General features: G+C 37.2%; 1 protein-coding gene across 10 annotated transcripts in view; it reads right to left on the reverse strand.

The window, feature by feature from the left end:
- Pphln1 (periphilin 1) overlaps positions 1–19,468 on the reverse strand; it is an 89,885-nt gene that overhangs the window by 16,458 nt on the left and 53,959 nt on the right. For all 10 annotated transcript variants that reach the window (XM_042677604.1, XM_042677613.1, XM_042677612.1 and 7 more), the window contains one exon: positions 16,701–16,841. In XM_042677604.1, coding sequence (XP_042533538.1) covers positions 16,701–16,841 — 141 coding nt within the window. The remainder of the gene's footprint in view (positions 1–16,700; positions 16,842–19,468) is intronic.

The following is a 19,468-nucleotide window of genomic DNA, read 5'->3' on the forward strand; positions in this document are numbered from 1 at the left end:
GGTGGTAGTTCAACACCACCCCAAAATGTGATTGCTCTGGCTTCTAAGATCTGACTCACTTAAATGAAATGTTAGCTACTGGACTAGGGGGAAGCTCAGTGCTACCTAGAATGACAGACAGGCATACTTGACTAGCCAAGCACAAGGCCCTGAGTTGCATTCTTAACACTACAATCTTAGCTAATAGTTTGCTTAGCAAATAAATACTAAATATTGTATAGTAACTAATGGTCAATCCAAAGCACACAACATACTCCACTGAAAAGTGTAAACCCATTTCTTGTCGCTTATATAAACAACAGTCTTTTGGGGGAGATGAGGGGGTGTGTCCATCTTAGGTCTTGAACTTACAGCTGGGCACTGTCCCTGAGCTTTTTTGTTTACTTGAACCACATTTCTACTTCTAGCTTTTTGGTGATTAACTGAGAGTGTATCTCACAGACTTTCCTGCCTCAGATCCTCAGATCTCAGCTGAGTAGCTAGGATTACAGGTATAAGCCACTAGCACATGGCAATAGTCTATTATTTTGTGAAAATAACATTTCTGGCCAAAGTCCAGGTAAGATTTAGTCTAGCCAGGCATCTACTGGATGCCTGGTATCCCATCACTTAAGATGCTGAGTTAGGATGATAGTAATATGAAGGTCCATACTGCTACATAACGACACTGAAAAGCAAACACAAAAGATTTGATCTAAGCTGAGCAATGACAGCTCACATCTGTAATCCTAGTTACTCAGGATGCTAAATTCTAGATGACTCAATTCAAAGTCTGCTGAAGGAGGTAAATCCACCAGAGTTTATCTCCAAAATAATCAAAGCCAGAGTGGAAGCATGGCTCAAGTGACAGAGCATTACCCCCTTGAAAGAAAGCAGTGACCCTCAGCTCAAATCCTACTATTGCAGAAGAAAAAGTTTCAACATGTCTAATATATCTTTTGAAAGAACCAAAACCAAGCCAAAAAATGTACACACATAAGACACAAAAACAAAACTAGTCCAGAAATACTACAATTCAAGATGACATTTTTTCAAAAAGTATTACACTGTACTGAAATGAAGCAATAACTAAGAAGTAAACCTATTATATGTATAACAAAAGGAAAATTTTCCAGTTCTGCCTGTCTCCATTGTGTGGGTGTGACAGGAAAGCTCTGCAATTCAAGCACTGAATCATCTGATTCAAGCCAGAATTTATCCTATATAGCTCAACTGTGTAGCAGCCACATTCTGTATTCTATATTTTCTCTAACTGGCAGTTATTTCAGTTTTAAAGACAAAAAAAGCCATGTTAAATTGGAACGAAATACAACCTAAAAACTACCTACAGCTGCAAGTCTAGTACCTCCGAGGCTAAGGTAGGACAACAGTGAGTTACATAGACAACGTCTCAAAAAAAAAAAAGTCCAAATTTTACTGTAGTGTGATATATTTCTGTTCAAAGCAAAAACAGAAATCACTCTCTTCACATACTGAATGCACTGAAATACATGAACAGAAGCCAGATCAAACTGTTTTTTACACATTAAGAATAAAGTATAACAACCCTGGGAAAATGAGCCATATTTCTAGGAATGTGACAAAAGACAAAATATTTTTTAAAAGAATTACATAGGTATAATACAGTTTTCACTCTGCTTAGGCCAAAAATGAATTTTCCATTCATGTAAACAAAAATGTTATTATTTAATTATCTTTAAAACAAACAAAAAAGGCTCCTTAACTACTCTAGAGGCTGAGATCTGAGGACATCGGTTTGAAGTCAGCCTCTCATCTGCAATCACCAAAAAAGTCGGAAGTTTAATTGTAACTCAAGGGCTAGAGTGCTAGCTTTGAACAAAGAGGAAAAGAAAAGTGCCCAGGCCCTGAGTTAAAGCTCCAGGAACAACCCACAGACTCCACCCCCAACCCACCCCCCACACAGAAGAATGCACACACAAACAACTTTTTTTTAAAAACACTTAAAATTAAGTCATCAATCCTTTTTAAAATTCCCACAGATACAATTACCTAGAAAAGTGGGCTCAGAGTAATGAAGGAGATACAGCAGAGAGAGAAAAATAAAGACTATAGTTATTGGGGGCTGAGTGACCTAACTCTGTCTTTAGTTTCCTTATATGTGATACGGGGATTATATAACAGTACTTAGATTAAGTGGAAGAATGTACATCATGCTCACACACCATCTAGTCATTCAACACTTTCAAGTCTAGTATATATCCTAAGTCTCCACACAGAGCTCTGCTGGTGAATGAAAAAGGTGATAAATGAGAAAATTCCAGGCAGAAGTCAGTGTGTTTTGCTGGCTATGTCTTCTAACTCTTCCTCCAAAGTTTTCATTATAGCCTCCTGGCTTGCTAGTCAGACTGGCACCCTCTCAACAAGGAGCATCACCCATAGCCAGCCATGACAAAGACTTTGGATTTTCACTCACTGTCTAATGGAAAACCACTGAAGGGTTTCAAGCAGGGAACCTACTATAGTCAATAGGTTTACAGGAGAAAAAAACCATTCCAACTTTCCATTTTGCTTGGGTGGTATTCTGGAGCATTCATTTTAAAATAGTTTGTTCCTTTTAGGTGGAAAATTCTGAAATTCTTTGGCCATTTTAAAAAAAACAACACAAGTTTCAGTTTAAATTTTGCTACCGGAGGTGTTTTCCTTCCTTTCTTTTCTTCCTTTAAGTGCATTATGATGAACTGAGCTATGGTGGGTTGCAAGTTTAATTTTTTATTCTTTGCCTTTAATTTTGAACAGTGCAATGTCTTGAATGCTCAAGAACATGGGCACCTATTGGGGTGGCAGGGCATATAAATGAGTTAAAGGCTAAAAGAGACAAAGTTGGTTTTATTTTTTTCCAATAAAATCATTTCACCATTTTAGTGAGCATATTCCTTAGTCAAAAACAGTTGAACAATCACCTCTTCTACCCTTACTCCAAGGATGCTGTGAATTGTTGGAAAATGTCCAAAATTGCAATTATTTGATCCACTGTGAACTCCTTAATCGCTCTTGTTGACTTTCCTATCAACAAATAACATATGGAGTATTCTAAGCCCTTTCCACACCCAACTCAGGAACTCTAACTGCTGATAGGCCTCCCTTTCCCTATCTCATTTCCCCCGGCTTTAACAAAATTGCCTCTTTCCCTACTTATCTACCCTTCACTTCAAAACTGTGGCCACTTTATTCTGTTTTACTTCTAGTCCTAAAAAAGGGTTTGTCTGAGTTTTCACAATGAATCTCTCTATGTGCTACTGATAGCTCTTCTCCCTTCCAATTATTCCATCTGTTTATCTTCAGTCTCCCTCAAATAACCCTTACTCTTTCACAAGCTCTCAAAAATAGATTTATTCTTCTGCCAAACTTTCATGCACTTGTTCTGCATTTCTGACTTCATCACTCTCATTCATACTCTCTGTCCTAGCCTTAAAAATACCAAAAATGGGAAAAATTATGTTAAGTCAGGACTACAGAGAATACATGTTTTCCCTTATATTTAGCTTATAAACTTATAAGCTTGTGGTATGCAGGAGTATCCAGATGTATTAACTGAAATATGGTAGATTCAAGGGAGAATTCAATTCCTTGGAAAGGCAAAGTCAAAGTTGAACAAAATAAACACCAGGAAGTGGGTACTTGAAAGGGGTAGGGTGAGGTCAAGGGGGGAGGGATAGACAAATGAAGACAATGGGGAGATTCAATCAAGAATCCACAGTATATCCTACAAAATTGAAAGTGAGCGAAGGGGTAGGTAGGAGGATGGGGAGAATGTTGATGGGGCAACATTGATCAAGATATATTGTTTTCAAAAACTACTTTGTTAAGTGGTACCTCCTTTGTACATTTAAATGTTTCTTTACCTTGAGCAGAATACTTATGTGCTCAAAATTCAACCATCAACTATTCTACCTGCCCACAGAATTCAAACACTTTTACATTTTAGAATTCAAATGTTTCAAAAATCTGTCTCCAATCCACATAACCCCTCATAACTAACCTAGGCTGCATCTACCATCTTACTATCAACCCATTTCAGAAAAATCTGGTTTCTTTCCTACTTTCTCACCCCCTGCTTGAGGACTATGAGGTGGGTTTTTTTTTGTTGTTGTTGTTTTGTATTTTGCTTTTTGGTTTATTTTTGTTGGGGTGGGACTTAAACTGTGGGCCTGGGCGCTGTCCCTCAGCTCTTCAGCTCCAAGTGAGTGCTCTACCACTAGAGCCATAGTACCACTTCTGGTTTTTTGGTGGTTAGCTGGAGATAGGTCTCCTGCCCAGGCTGGCTTTGAACATGATCCTCAGATCTCAGTCTCCAGAGTAGCTAGGATTACAAGTGTGAGCCACCGGAGCCCGGCTTGGCTGGTTGTTGTTGCCAATCCTGGGGCATAGACTCAGGACCTGGGCTTTTGTTCCTGAGCTTTTGTGCTCAAGGCTAGCCTAACTCTACCACTTGAGAGCTACAGCTCCACTGTAGCTTTTTGGTAGTTAATTGGCGGTCTGGGCTGGCTTCAAAAAACAATCCTCAGCCTTCTAAGTAGCTAGGATTACAGAAATGAGCTACAGATACCTGGCACTGTGCTTTTTTTGGTGGATAGGGCTTAAATCTGGGCCTGGGCTGTCTCTGGGCTCTTCAGCTTAAGGAAAGCACTCTACCACTTGAGCCACAGTGCCACTTTGGGTTTTCTGGTGGTTAAGAGTCTCATAGACATTCCTGCCTGGGCTGGCTTTGAAGGCTTTGAACTGTGATCCTCAAATCTCAGCCTCCTGAGTAGCTAGGATTAAAGGCATGAGCCACCGGCACCTGGCTTTATTTATTTATTTTTATAGTGACATCTTTAAAAAAAAAAATTTGTTAACATGATGTACAGAGGGGTAACAGTTACATAAGTAAGGTAGTGATTACATTTCTTGTCTAACTAGTTACCCCTTCTCTCATTTTTCTCCCTCTTTCCCTGTTCCCTGCACTATGCATTTTAACCTGTAGATTCTACACCAATTGAGTAGCGCCAGAATTGACTTGTATCACATTAGCTGGTGATTGAAAGTATATTTCTTTCCTCACCTGTATCCTTCATCATAAAGGATAATCATAGGCATATCAATTCCCTGAATTTTATGAATTTTTCTAGGGTACACTCAAAGCTGAGGGGGTCTTGGGAAGCCCTAGATTTATAGCCAATTTGCATTAGTAGAACAATCTGAGGACCCTCAAAAGCTGGTGTGCGCAGTAGTCTTTTTTAGTGACAGTGCCCTTTTATTAATTGGTATGGTTTAAATCAACACTTGACGGTTAGAGCCAGCCCTGAATTACACTAAACCTATCGGAGTGAAAACAAGACTTTCTTCCAAAGTTTTTCTATCAAATCAAGACTAAATTCCTGAGCCATTTTCAGGTGCTCATCTGCCCAGATATATACAATTTTGTCATCATCTACTATGTGGAATCCTTGCAGTAAATGCTGATCCTGGGGAGTAAAATGCTGAGATGAAGGTCACAGGAGATGGTTTTACCCAAACCGAACCACTTGTAACTGTTACTCCCTACAGGTATCTCTCATCCTTTTGATGCTCAAGCCATTCACACTACATAGATTTTAATTTTTTTTCAGATACTGGTGCTGAGGCTTGAACTCAAGTTCTCTGTCTCTAGCTTATCTTTCACTCAAGGCTGGGGCTCTACCACTTGAGTCACACCTCCACTTCTGGCTTTTCTGCTGGTTAAGAGATTAAGAGTCTGGGCTGGGAAGGTGGCTCAGTAGAGTGCTTGCCTTGCATGCATGAGGCCCTGGGTTTGATTCCTCAGCACCACATAAGCGGGGGAGGGGGGGGGGCGGAAGTGGTGCTGTGGCTCAAGTGGTAGAGCACTAGTCTTGCGCTGAAGAGCTGAGGGACAGCGCCCAGGCCCAGAGTTCAGGCCCCACAACTGGACCAAAAAAAAAAAAAAGAGAGAGATAAGAATCTCTCAGGTCTGTCTTCCTGACTGGATTTGAACCTAGATTCTCAGATCTCAGCCTCTAGAGTAGGATTAAAGGCGTGACTACTCTGTTACATAAGTTCTTTCTTTTTTTTCATGGTACTGAGTTTTAAACTAAGGTACTCTACTACTTGAGCCACATACTCAGCCCTTTTTGCTTTGCAACCACACCAGATAATCCTCCTGCCTCAAAAAACCTAGAAACCCATTATTTGAAAACACAGCTAAACTCCACATAGTAGTATACAGCTGTAACTCCAACACCCAGTTTTAGGCAGAAGAGATTACGGAGCTTGTGTCTGCCTGGGGTAGACAGCAACAGCCTGTCTCATAAAACAAACAAAAAAAAAGGATAGCTAAGCTTTCTTTGGTAAGTAAGGGGATTATAAATAGCTTTGAGTGAAAGGGAAGCAAGAAATCAGAGTAATAATCTAATACAGAAGCATGGAATCCCCCAGGGCCAGGAAAGTAAGGAATGACAGACATAATATCACATGCTCATGCAAGACTGAGTTAGATCTGAGGCCTCTGTAGAAAGCTAGAGTCCAGTCATGAAAACTTACACGGCTGAAATAATACATGCTAACAGTTACTCCAAAACCCAAACATCTCAAGTTACCTTACCATGAGCAAAAGTCAGCAGAAAAAAAAACAACAATCAAAATCCTGCTACTTCAGATACTAAAATGCTAAAAAAAGTAAGAGAATGAAAACATGAGCAGCAGGATCAAACATTTACTTGAAAAAACAACCAGTCAGGTGCTCATGGCTACTCAGGAGGCTGAGATCTGAGGCTCACAGTTCAAAGCCAGCCTGGGCAAGAAAGTCCATCAGACTCCTATCTCCAACAAACCATCAGAAAACTGGAAGTGGCACAGTGGCTCAAGTGGTAGAGCGCTCGCCTTGAGCTGAAGAGTGCAGGGACAGTGCCCAAGCCCAGAGTTCAGAGCTCAAGCCCTACAATGGAAGGAAGGAAGGAAGGAAGGAAGGAAGGAAGGAGGGAGGGAGGGAGGGAGGGAGGAAGGAAGGAAGGAAGGAAGGAAAAACAACCAAAGAAATGGAAAGTTAGACCAAATTAACAACTCACTGAATAGGTTAAACAGAAAATAAAACAAGAGATAGTTCTGAACAAGATACTTACAGATTAAGGTTTTTAAAAAACAAAATGTGTCAATGTATTGTCAATGTATGTCACTGTGGCCATTCCTTAGATTCATCAGGATTCTCCAACTTTGTTTCAAGCAATTACATGATAATCATCCCTTTATAAATTTACATGAAAATTTCCTGGGAAACACAGTTGGTAGGGATGTTGTTATGTGATGGGACTGCACATGTTTAATTGTATTAAGAGCTGCCATAATGTTTTTAAATATACTTTTATCGTTGAGAACAGGTATGTAGTTCAGTCAAGCATTTGTGTAGCGTGCAACAGGACTATCCCTACTACCCCCTCCTCACACAATAGGGGGGGAAGAAGGAGAGGAAGCTATAGTAACCCCAGCATTTGAAGGGAAGAGGCAAAAACTCAAGGCTAGCTTGGGTTATAGAGCAAGTTCTAGGTCAGCCTGGGCTTTTTGGTTTGGGTGTTTGTTTTTTTGTTGTTGTTTAAAGGAAAAAAAGAAGCTAAAAAGTTTAAGAGAAATTGGAGGACATAAAAGAGAATAGAGGACATTCAATATTCACTTGCCAGCTCTAATGAAAAATGTAAATACTTAAAGGAAATTCAGGGGCTGGGAATGTGGCTTAGTGGTAGAGTGCTTGCCTAGCATGCATGAAGCCCTGGGTTTGATTCCTCAGTACCACATACACAGAAAAGGCCGGAAGTGGTGCTGTGGCTCAAGTGGTAGAGCACTAGCCTTGAGCAAAAGAAGCTCAGGGACAGTGGCCAGGCCGAGCTCAAGGCCCAGGACCGGCAAAAAAAAAGAAAGAAAAAAAAAAAAAAAATGAAAGAGAGGGCTGGGAAGGTGGCTCCGTGGTAGAGGGCTTGCCTTGCATGCATGAGGCCCTGGGTTCGATTCCTCAGCACCACATAAGCAGGGAAAAAAAAAGCCGGAAGTGGCGCTATGGCTCAAGTGGTAGAGTGCTAGCCTTGAGCTGAAGAGCTGAGGGACAGCGCCCAGGCCCAGAGTTCAGGCCCCACGACCGGACCAAAAAAAAAAAAGAAAGAAAGAAAGAAAGAAAGACAGAGAGAGAGAGAGAGAGTAAACATTTAAAAATGCACTGTCTCTTTCTATCCCTTTCAAAATCTAAGTAGGCTGAATTATTTTTTATATCCTTTTCATTATGTTTCAACCATCTGATGCCTGTAATCCTAGCTACTCAGAAGGCTGAAATCTGAGAATCGTGGTTTGAAGCCAGCCTGGGAAGGAAACTCCTTGAGACTCATCTCCAATAAACTACTCAAAAATAAGAAAAAAACTAAGAACGCCAGAGGTGACTCTGTGGCCCAAGTGGTAGAGCACTCACCTTGAGCAAAAGCAGCTCAGGGACAGCACCCATACCCAGAGTTCAAGCCCTAGGACTGACCCAAAAAAACAAAACAAAACAAAACAAAACAACAACAACAACAACACAGATTCAAAAATGCAAATAGTCTCTTTCTATCCCCTTCAAAATCTAACTAGGCTGAATAATTTTTTACATCCTTTTCAGTACGTTTCAACCACTTAATATATTTATAAGAAAACCATTATGGCTGCCTTCATTTTTGCAAACAAATAACGTAGATGGCTTTGCTTCTTTCTTTACCTCCTAATTGCTAAAGGGAAAAGTTTCTTGAAGGTTTCCCATCCTATTAGTCTTCATTAGCTTGAATTAACCAATGGGAGAGCTGACCTACAAGAAAACAAAGGTGCTTCAGGCCCTCCTTCCAGATCCATCCACTTAACATAAACATTTTTCAGTGAACCTACTATAGGCAAAGAACTCTAAATGATGCCAAGATAATTAGGTAATTTTCTTTCAGTCTATTAGAAAGGTTGTATTTTATAGTCTATTGTAGTGAAGCATTCACTAGCTATGGGTAGCAAGAAAAGATGTTAACATCTGCTGTGCAAATTTCACTGGCAAGTAACAGTTATACAACTAATCAAGTGAATAAGCATTTTTACTGCAAATAAAATTTAGAAAATCAAACATGGGGTACACAAACCACATCCCAAGCTAATTTCAATTAAGAAGTCAAATTAATTTATTCTACTCTGACATTACATGAGGCCTATAATCCCAATTAAGAGCCAGTGGCTCACGTCTGTAATCCTAGCTTCTCAGGTAGCTGAGATCTGAGGATCAAGGTTCAAAGCCAGCCCAGGAAGGAAAGTCTGTGTGACTCTTAGCTCCAATAAACTACCAGAAAATTGGAAGTGGCACTGTGGCTCAAGGGATAGAATGTTTTCCTTGAACTTAAGTGCTCAGGGACAGCGCCCAGGCCCATAGTTCAAAACCCACGACAGATTAAAAAAAAAAAAAAAAAAATCCAACTTGGCCCTAAAGGAAACAAGAATTACTAAAATAGCTCTAATTAAATATTTAAATACAACAATGAGTATTGTTTAAGAATATCTAGATTTTAAACTCTGTATTGTTAGGACCTCATCTGATCTTTGACTTTTAAGCAACAAATATAAAGACAGAAAACACAAGTGTAGTTACTGAAATAACAGTTTTCTTAGTTCAGTTCTAATAATAGATATAACTTCAAAGTAGAACTATGCAAGCTATAATTAGAAATCTATGTAGTTTTTACAAAACTGTCAGAGCACCCAAACAAGGTTTATAATTGACACTTCTCAAAAAGAATTGAACGTTTTTATGTGTGCATTCAAATAGAAACATATGTGGATACATGCATTTATGTAATTATTCAGGGAAGCCAACCAAATCCAGTGAAACTAATTAAAATAATCTTCAAACATAATTATCCAAAAGAAAGATAAGGGTCACAAATTAATATAGTGGCATAGAGTGAATAATATGTCCAGGAATTTTTTTGAAGCCTAATACAGAAAGCACACTGATGGTTCACATATGTAATCCTAGCTACTCTGGAGGCAGAATTCAAGGATCTTAATTCAAAGACAGCCCTGACACAAAAATTAGTGAGACTTATCTCCAATTAACCAGAAAAAAAGCCCAAAATAGAGAGGTATAGTTCAAGGGACAGAGTGCTAGCCTTGAGCAAAAAACCCAAAGTGAGGGAGCAAGGTCTTGAGTTCAAGCCCCGTACCAATATATATACACATGCACACACATAAAAACAACTAATGAAAAGCAATAGTTGAGTAAATAGGGAAAGTGTAATGATAAGAGATTTTTAAAAATCTGTATATAGGGGCTGGGAAGGTGGCTCAGTGGTAGAGCGCTTGCCTTGTGTGCCAGAGGCCCTGGGTTCAATTCCTTAGCATCACATAAGCAAAAAAGAAAAAAAAGCCGGAAGTGGCGCTGTGGCTCAAGTGGTAGAGCGCTAGCCTTGAGCTGAAAAGCTGAGGGACAGCACCCAGGCCCAGAGTTCAGGCCCCACGACTGGACCCCCCCGCAAAAAAAAAAAAAAGATCTGTATATATCTCATATACTATAATTTCAAAGGCACACTGAAGTATATATTTCCAACTAATCTAACAAAGGAATTATAATAACTGAAAGACAGTATATTTGACCCCAAAACCATGCTATTACACATTTTAAAAGCTTTTTCTTGAAGCAATTTCTTTTCTTGTGGTTCCGGAGGTTGAACTCAGGGGTCTTGTGCTTGAGAGGCAGGTCACCTAACTACTGAGCATGACCCCAGTCTGCAGACTGTTTAAAAGACATATGCACAAAGAACAGTAACTATTATCACAGACAAATGCAGATGAAGATGCAGCAATAAACCGTTACCAATGTGAACATTTTGCTTCTTCAGTATTTGCTGGCTCTTTCATTTCTCACCTGTGATAGAATTACTAGATGGAAGTGACAAAGGTTATCAACTTTTTCTTGTTTTTGATGAACTATAATTTTAATCCACTTATAAAGATTATGATTTAAAATAAAGACAGATTTTTTTTCCAGTGTGATTTCTGAGTTACCAGGTCAGATTTGGGGACTTAATATTGACAATTCCCACATAGCTTAAATATACACACTTGACCACTTAAATCCTCAATATCCTGAAGTGACTAGAGATCAAAAATATTTGGAAGCTGGGCACCAGTAGCTCATCTGTAATCCTAATCAGGAGACTTAGAATTCAGTGAAAAGATCCTGATTTAAAGGCAGAAAAATTCTCAAGATTCTATCTCCAAAATAACTAAAACTGCCTGTCTGGAGTTGTAGCTTGATTGTCAGAGCATCAGCGGTTCTAACTGCAAGCCCTCAAACTGCCTAAAAAATACTAAAATTCCCCCAAATAATACTAGCAACTATTTATATAGCAATCACATTGTACTAGGTATTGTAAGTAATCTAACGATTAGTTAAAGCATAGAGGCAGACACATACAGCTTATATGTAAAATACTATTCTACTTTATGCGATGACTTGAATATATGTGGATGTTATCATCTTTGGAGGGTCCTGAAATATAATTTACACTTTAGGAATGGGAAGGGAGAGCAGAGAAGTCTAAGGAGGAAACTACCTATTTATGCTATGTTTTACACCTGCAAAAATGAACATGAGCCAAAGACAAAGCCAATGGAAAATATGACAGCAAAATCAACATTACCCAAAACAAGTAAAATACTTCATAGTACAATTTTACATTTTGAACATATTAACAATGGGGCAGGGTGGCTGTGGGTAATTTAAAAACAAAAACAAAAGGACAAGAGGCAAAAAGTGCAAACCTAAACACTGATGAGAAAAATATCTCAGGGCTACACCGATGTAAACAATATCCTGAGAAACAATTCAAAACTAGTCCATATTCCATAGCTACAAATAAACAGCAAATTATTACTTAACATTAAGATAACCACATGTAATTTTCAGGACAGAAAGGATCTTACATATACAATAGATTGTCCATAGGCCTGTATTTAAATCATCACAATAATAAGGACTCAGAATTTAAAACTAGTCCTAGGCAGAAACATCCAGTATCAACTATACCACACTTCATAAATGCTCTTAGTGACTAAATAAAGCTGCACAACTTACAAGAGCACAACTCAATAGCAAGGGAGTATACTTTAAAACCACTAGAGAAATCTGTGGAAAAGGAAGAGAGGCAAGAAAATGAACCTTATTCTTGGGCATATTCCACTGGGAACACCTTAACTCATCCCCAGAGATGATGTTCAAGATGAAATAATCTCCTGAGGTACTTGTGCCATTTTAAGTAAGGTTCTTATAAAGGTTTAGTATTTGCACTGTTTTATATTTTATGTAATAATAATCTTGAAAATGTGTCATGGAATTTGTTATAGATTTATATAATGTATAAATAAGTAGCTTATATTGTATAGAAAGGCTGAGATACTTAATTTTGACATTTCTAATATAATATAAATGACCCTACAGAGACAGTATGCAGATGTAATTCTCTTAAAATGAAAACTTTATACTTATACTTCAGCAACATGTTCCTACAGTCGTAGTGAACTGTAACATTCAAAAACTTTGAAAGCTAGCCAAAATAAATTATTTCCAGTTTATTTTAGAATGCAGATTTCTCAAGGTGAATCTTATGAGTATATTTTACTAATTGTATATATGTAAAGTCTGAAGAAGTGGTTTAGTATTCAAGGGTTTTTAAGCACAGTTGGGTAGACTTGATGGCTAGACAAGATAGTGACAAGAGCTATACTTTTAAGAACATTTGTTACTTGCTCTGATGAAAAGGAAAAACAAAGAATGTTTCTATTATACAAGGTTAAAGGAAATGCTTCAACCATGCACTACAATAATAGCTAGAGCTGCCCCTACTTTGAATGCAATTTCATTTTAATCCATCATAAGTTAAGGCTAGTGCTCTTCCATGTCCACAAATCTGGTTAGCTTTTTCAAGACGAATGGAGATTTGACTAACCTTTACTTCCAAACTCCTTAAAAGTAAAACAAAATGTCCTATTAGTTACTGAAAGAGAAAGAATAAGAGAATGTGCTGAGAGTCATCAGGCTATGGATAGCAGTTGAACTATACACCACAGCTACAACACTGATTGTGTAATGTTTTATTGACAGAAATAAAAAGTAAAGAAATGCCCCACACCATTAATTCAACAAACAGTACTTACTTAAGTCAGATAGTGATACATTTGGAGGATGTTTAGAAATGTATTTTGCAAGATGGGCACCAGTTACTCTTGCCTGGAACCCTAGCTATCCAGGAGAATGAGATCTGAAGATCCAGGTTTTGAACCAAACCTGGGAACGCAAAGTCCATGAGACACTTATATCCAATTAACCACCACTAACAACAAAAAAAGCCAGAGCCAGAAGTAGTTATGGCTCAAGTGGTAGAGTGCTAGCCCTGAGCAAAAAAAGCTAAAGGACAGTGCCTAGATCCTCAGTTCAAGTCCCAGGACTGGCACACAAATACAAAAAACTTATTTTGTTTTAACATAAGAATCCTGTGTCCTTATCAAAAGGGTGAAAAGTCCAAACTACTTCAAAATTCTATTGTTAAGCATGAAATTAGCAACAAGAACTGTGTACATAGGCTAGAAGTGCAGCTTAGTGTTGGAATGTATGCGTAACCATGCTTGAGACTCCAGGTTCAACCCCCAGCATTGCAAATAGTTTAAAAACAAACAAACAAACAAACAAAACAGAACAGAAGAACAGAAAATACCAGTGTGTACATATTTAGCATTTAATTTTAAACACGATTTAGATCATAAAGGAGCCAAAGATTATTTATCCGAATCTTTGAAGAAAAGCTAGTAAAACACCCCCAACATGATCACAAAAATAGCTATAGAACTCAAAATATAATGAAAATTAGTAAAAATTATCATTGTAATTATATTGTTTTACATTTTATTTCAAATAATCCAAAATGATACTGCATTTCAGAGATCCAAATTGATATTTACTGAATTAGGTATTTTAGAATAGTGGTTTTCCTCTCCCTCTTCTGACTATAACCTAGAGTTTTGTGAAAACTCACTCGCATCCTTAACACTATTAAAATTGACAACATGGTGAGAAACTTAAGTCTGCAAGAGACTTAAGTCTGCCCCCTCACTGAGATGATTCTGAGAGTCTCTACAAATCCTGCCCCTAAACTTCAAGGAAGTACTGTATCTGGAGACATTTAGAATTAAATTAAATTTCACCCTAGAGATTTATTTCTGACTGCAGTAGTCCCTTAAGATAATGAGTTTCTTAGGATTGAATAGCAGAGACAACTGGTTTATACACCCCATAATATATCTTTCCAATACAATTGATTATACTGCACTTGGTGTACAATAAAAGACATAGTGGGTATTACAATAATATTTGCCCTGCTACTTTACCCTAGCCTTCTTGTTTGATCTTATCTTTATAGCAATTTTTTTCTCTGTTACTACTCATATTTTTAACTTTTGAAATATTTCATGTAGATGAAAAAATGTAAATAACAATTACCGGATACCTATGTATCTCAGGTGTCTTTTTTGGACATTTCTAGTTTTCCTATCCATTTGGTATTTAATCCTTAAAACAATAAAACATACAGAAAAGTTCAATGTAAAATTGGAAAAAGTTCAAATCCTTGAAGCTACTTCTCTTTTCAAAAATGTTTGCCAGACAGTAATAGCTCAAGCCTGTAATCCTATACCTTACTACTCAAGAGGCTGAGATCTGAGAATCAGTTTGAAGCCAGCAGGGGCAAAAAAATTCCTGAGACTCTTATCTCCAATTAACCACCAAAAAGTCTGAAATAGAGCCACAGTTCAAGTTCTTTAGCCTTGAGCAAAAAAAAGCTAAGAGACCCCAGCCTTTAGTTCAAGCCACAAGACTGGTATCAAATATAAATAACCCACCTATGTTTTACACATGAATTATTTATTTATTTAGTTAGTTAGTTATTGTCAGTCGTGGGTCTTGAACTCTGGGCCTGGGCACTGTCCTTAAGCTCTTCAGCTCAAGGCTAGTCCTTCACCACTTGAGCCACAGCACCACTTCTGGCTTTTTCTAGCTTATGTGGTGCTGAGGAATCGAACCCAGGGCCTCATGCATGTGAGGCAAGTACTCTACAATTAAGCCACCTTTCCAGCCCCTACACATGAATTTATAAAACAAATATTTATAATTTATTAGTTTTCTGACATTTGAAGGAATGTTTGTGCTTTTTTTTTCTTTTTGTTTTTTATTTCTTTGCTGTTCCTGTGGCTTGATCCCAGGGCCAGGGCACTGTCCCTGAGCTTTTATGCTCAAGGCTAACACTTGAGCCACAGCTCCACTTCTGGTTTTTCTGGTGCTTAATTGGAGCTAAGAGTCTCATCGATTTTCCTGCCCAGGCAGGCTTAAGAACCATGATCCTCAGATCTCAGCCTCCTAAGTAGCTAGGATTACACTGGCAGGAGCCACAGGTGCTTGGCCTTGCTTAACTTCTTGTTAACACATAAAAACCAAGTGCTATAGGAAAAACAGTCCTGTAAGTCTCCTATTATATAGCACTTTTTTGTTTTGTTTTATAACTTATTAGGGTCACACTGACCTGGAACTTGAAATCCTCCTACCTCAACTTTCTAAGTAGCTGGGATTACAAGTATGTACCACAGGGCCCAGTTGTTTTATAGAATTTCTAATAACTGTTTTTACTTCTCCAGTAACATCAGAAGTCCCTTTAAGATTTGTTTTTCTTTCTAGGTTATAAGCCCTTGCTTGTAATAATGTCAATGTACCATAACATCAGATATCTCACATGCTTCAACTGACAGATGTAGACAGATAGTCTCACTCTGGTAAATCAAACATATAGGTTTCTAGGGAGTATTATAAAAATTAATTTTGTGCTAAATAATTTTGTATGTGTACTGATAAGTTAGATTGCATTCCTGACTGCTAACCTACTTTCTCAAGATTAAAGAGATCCAAGTTGAGTAACAGTGATAGTGAAAATACTAATAAACAGCAATCCAGATTATTGCTCTTCTGTTATTTGTCAGGGCTATCTACTAGATTCTAACAGAACCTTGTCTTCAAACAACTACTATTTAGCTCAGCACTGGTGGCTCATACCTATAATACAAGCTACTCAAGGGATTGATATCTGAGGGTGGTGGTTAACAGCCAGCCCAAGAAGCAAAAAAAAAAAAAATTTGCGAAATTTCATCTCTAACAAACTGAAAGGAAGCTGGAAGTTGAGCTGTTGCTCAAGTGATGAGTGTTAGCCTTGAGCAAAAAAGCTCAGAGCACTAAAGCCCTGAGTTCTAGCCCTAGGACCCATACCAAAAAAACCCTACAAGGAATCTAACAAACATGTATAGAACACTTACTACCTAGCAAGAATAGAGACCAGGCATTTTTCTAGTCAAATTAGGACAGTTCCTGATTTGCAGTGACTCAAGAAAAGCTGAAACCGTGGCTCAAGTAGGTCACAGGGCTCCTGACTAACCCAAGTACCACCAAATAAATAAAGATGGGACAACACTCATCAAAATGACTGAAATCCACTTTGAAAAAGATGTTTTTAATGGAATTTCATAGTCACAATGGAAAAAGGCAAATGTCTGTTTTTTTCAGTAAATATTTACATGTCAATAGTGTCATGAATCAAAAATGTACCTTAAGAAGAGTACATTCTTACCTGTTCAATCTCTTTGGTTTTTGATGCTATTGCTTTAGAGCGACTGTCTAGCTGACTGTCTTCAAATAATTCTATCCCATCCGTTGTATTCGACTCAGGTTCTTCCGGCTGGTCAATGAATAATGGTGCAGCAGGTACCGTCTTGAAAAACATTAATAAGTCTTTAATCACTTTCAGATAAGATATCTTACAGCATTTCAGAGAACTTGTGAGCAGCACTAAGTGGTAGAAAGCTTATATTAAAAGCATTAGGCCTCACCATTTTTTCTTTTATTTGCAAGTCTTGGGGCTTGAACACGTGGCCTGAGCACTAACCCTGAGCTTCTTTGTTCTCAAGGCTAGTACTCTACCATTTGAGCCACAATACCACTTCAGCTTTTTCTGAATGGTTTATTGGAGATAATGAGTCTCACAAGACTTTCCTGCCCAGGTTGGCTTTGATCCTTGATCCTCAGATTTCAGCCTCCTGAGTAGCTAGGATTACAGGCATGGGCTACCAGTACCTTGCAGTTCTTACCATTTTTTAAGAAAAGAAATATTCAATTTCATTATGAATAATGAGCATATATGAAAAGGATTAAATGGAAAATGTTTGCATGGTTGATTAAATGGGAAATGACTTATTTTAAGAAAATGCCTTAAGGCTTATTCCATTCCAAAATTATACTTCATTCTACAGAAGGTTTTGTTCCATAACTTTTCCACAAGCAATCTATTTATGAAACACTGAGGAAAAAAAAAAGTGAGACTTACATGCACATATAAATAAATATAATGAGAGAAAAAGAAAGGGAGGAGGGGAACAAACTGAGAAGATTATGTTCAAAAGACAAAACACTTTGCACCTATATCTAGGAACTAATTGAAATCATTAAAAAGAAAATAACTCCACAGAGCAGTAAGGATTACTTCCATTTTAGAACAACCATTAGCCAGCGAATAAATACAAATAACCTCATAGTCTGGAAGTCATGCCCTATCAATATATCAATATACTAACAATTGTGTGATAAAGGACAGACGGGAGTGTATATTTATTTATGTCCATATGTACATGGAATCTCAAGAATACCAACTGTTAAACTAGTAACCAAAATTTTCTCTATAGAAATGACATGGAAGTAAGGAATAGGAAGCAAAGGACACTCTGTAAATAACTTGATGCTATTTGGATTCTGACACATACATGTGTTGTCTACTTTAAGAAACAAACTATGTTTAACGAGTCCATGTTATACATATTAAGGAATTGAAATTAAAATCATAATCATTTAGGAAATAAATGCCATTATAAATATCACATTTCTAACACTATGTCATTATATCCATTTTATTATTTTAAGCAAGCTCTCAACTTTTCTAACTCCTCTTACTCAGGCTGCTTGGGAAGAAATTTTATAACCAAAAGAAAAAAGTGACACTAGATCAGACTATGAGTGAAACATGACTGTAAGACATGGACATGGGGATACACAGTTAGAAGGGCCTAGCTAATTCTGGCAATAGACAATCTTGAATGGTGGCTAAGGAAATTAGGCAATTTATACTATCTTTGTTCTTGTTATCTCTAAGGAAAAAATAATACTGTTTCTCAATTCAGCTTTACTTATGTCAATGCAAAACTATAACCAAAACATTGAAATTCACAACGCACTCAGTAGGTTTCATCTTAATTTTAGGATGCTGTTGTCTAGACAGCTGTCCCTTCAAAATTCATGTTGAACTTTAATGTCATTGTAACTTAGGAAGAGGCCTTTAGGAGGTGATTAAGTGGTGAAAAGCCTTTGTAAAGAGGGACTTCAAAGAATGCCCCCACTCCTCCCATCTTTTGCCCCAATGTTACTGATTATTCAGTTTTAAGATTCCACTAAATAATGAAAGAACACAAGCAGAATTTGACATCTGAAAGCTAAGTCATAAAAATATGTTAAATTAAGACATAAAAATAGTGGTGAGATGGGATGAATATACAATTAGAACTTGTAAAAATGAAGTCTTGCCAATAAGTATTCATAATACATAAAATGAAAGAATAAAAATAAACACTAACGTTAGAAATCAGTCTTACTCCCAAATAGTGAGGTGCACATACCTACTATTAATATTAAAACAACTGCTCCAAATAATTAAACCAAAATTATTTTAAATAAATATTAAACCAAAATTATTTTAAATAACTATTAAACCCATTACTATAATGTTCATGCTTTTAAATAGTACTAGAAAAGTGTTCTAAAAACATTGACACACTATAAATTTTTTTGACACATTTACTCAAGAATATGTAAGAAATCTCAAAGTTACAATGACAGGGAAACCTTGGCCTATTTAAGAATAATTGCTATCTAAATGACCAGTCAGCATTTTTTAATGTTCTATTCATGTAAGTTCTGATACCATGTATATACAATATACATTAGCTATTTTGGAAGTGATCTATTGAATAATATACAAAAATTTTTGAATAATATATATAACAACATATTATATATATGCTTAGACCTTGAGTTCAAGCCTCACCCCACACCATTCCTAAGTTATCCCATAGCCAGAATTCTACTTTGAATATAAATACTTTGAATATAAATATATATACAGATTTTTATGTTCCTTTATATCATCAAAATTCATCTTTCCAATATCAAACTTCTCTCTATATAGAAAGCTACAATAAAAAAAAAAAGTTTCTGTCGATATTAGGTTAAAAAAAATCTATTTTTCACTCAGGGTTTCTCATGCTAGCCAATCGTGGAAAAAATGGGTTCCAT

The sequence above is a fragment of the Dipodomys spectabilis genome, unplaced genomic scaffold (assembly GCF_019054845.1).
Source record: "Dipodomys spectabilis isolate Male_0828 unplaced genomic scaffold, ASM1905484v1 ptg000039l, whole genome shotgun sequence".
Taxonomy (NCBI): Eukaryota; Metazoa; Chordata; class Mammalia; order Rodentia; family Heteromyidae; genus Dipodomys; species Dipodomys spectabilis.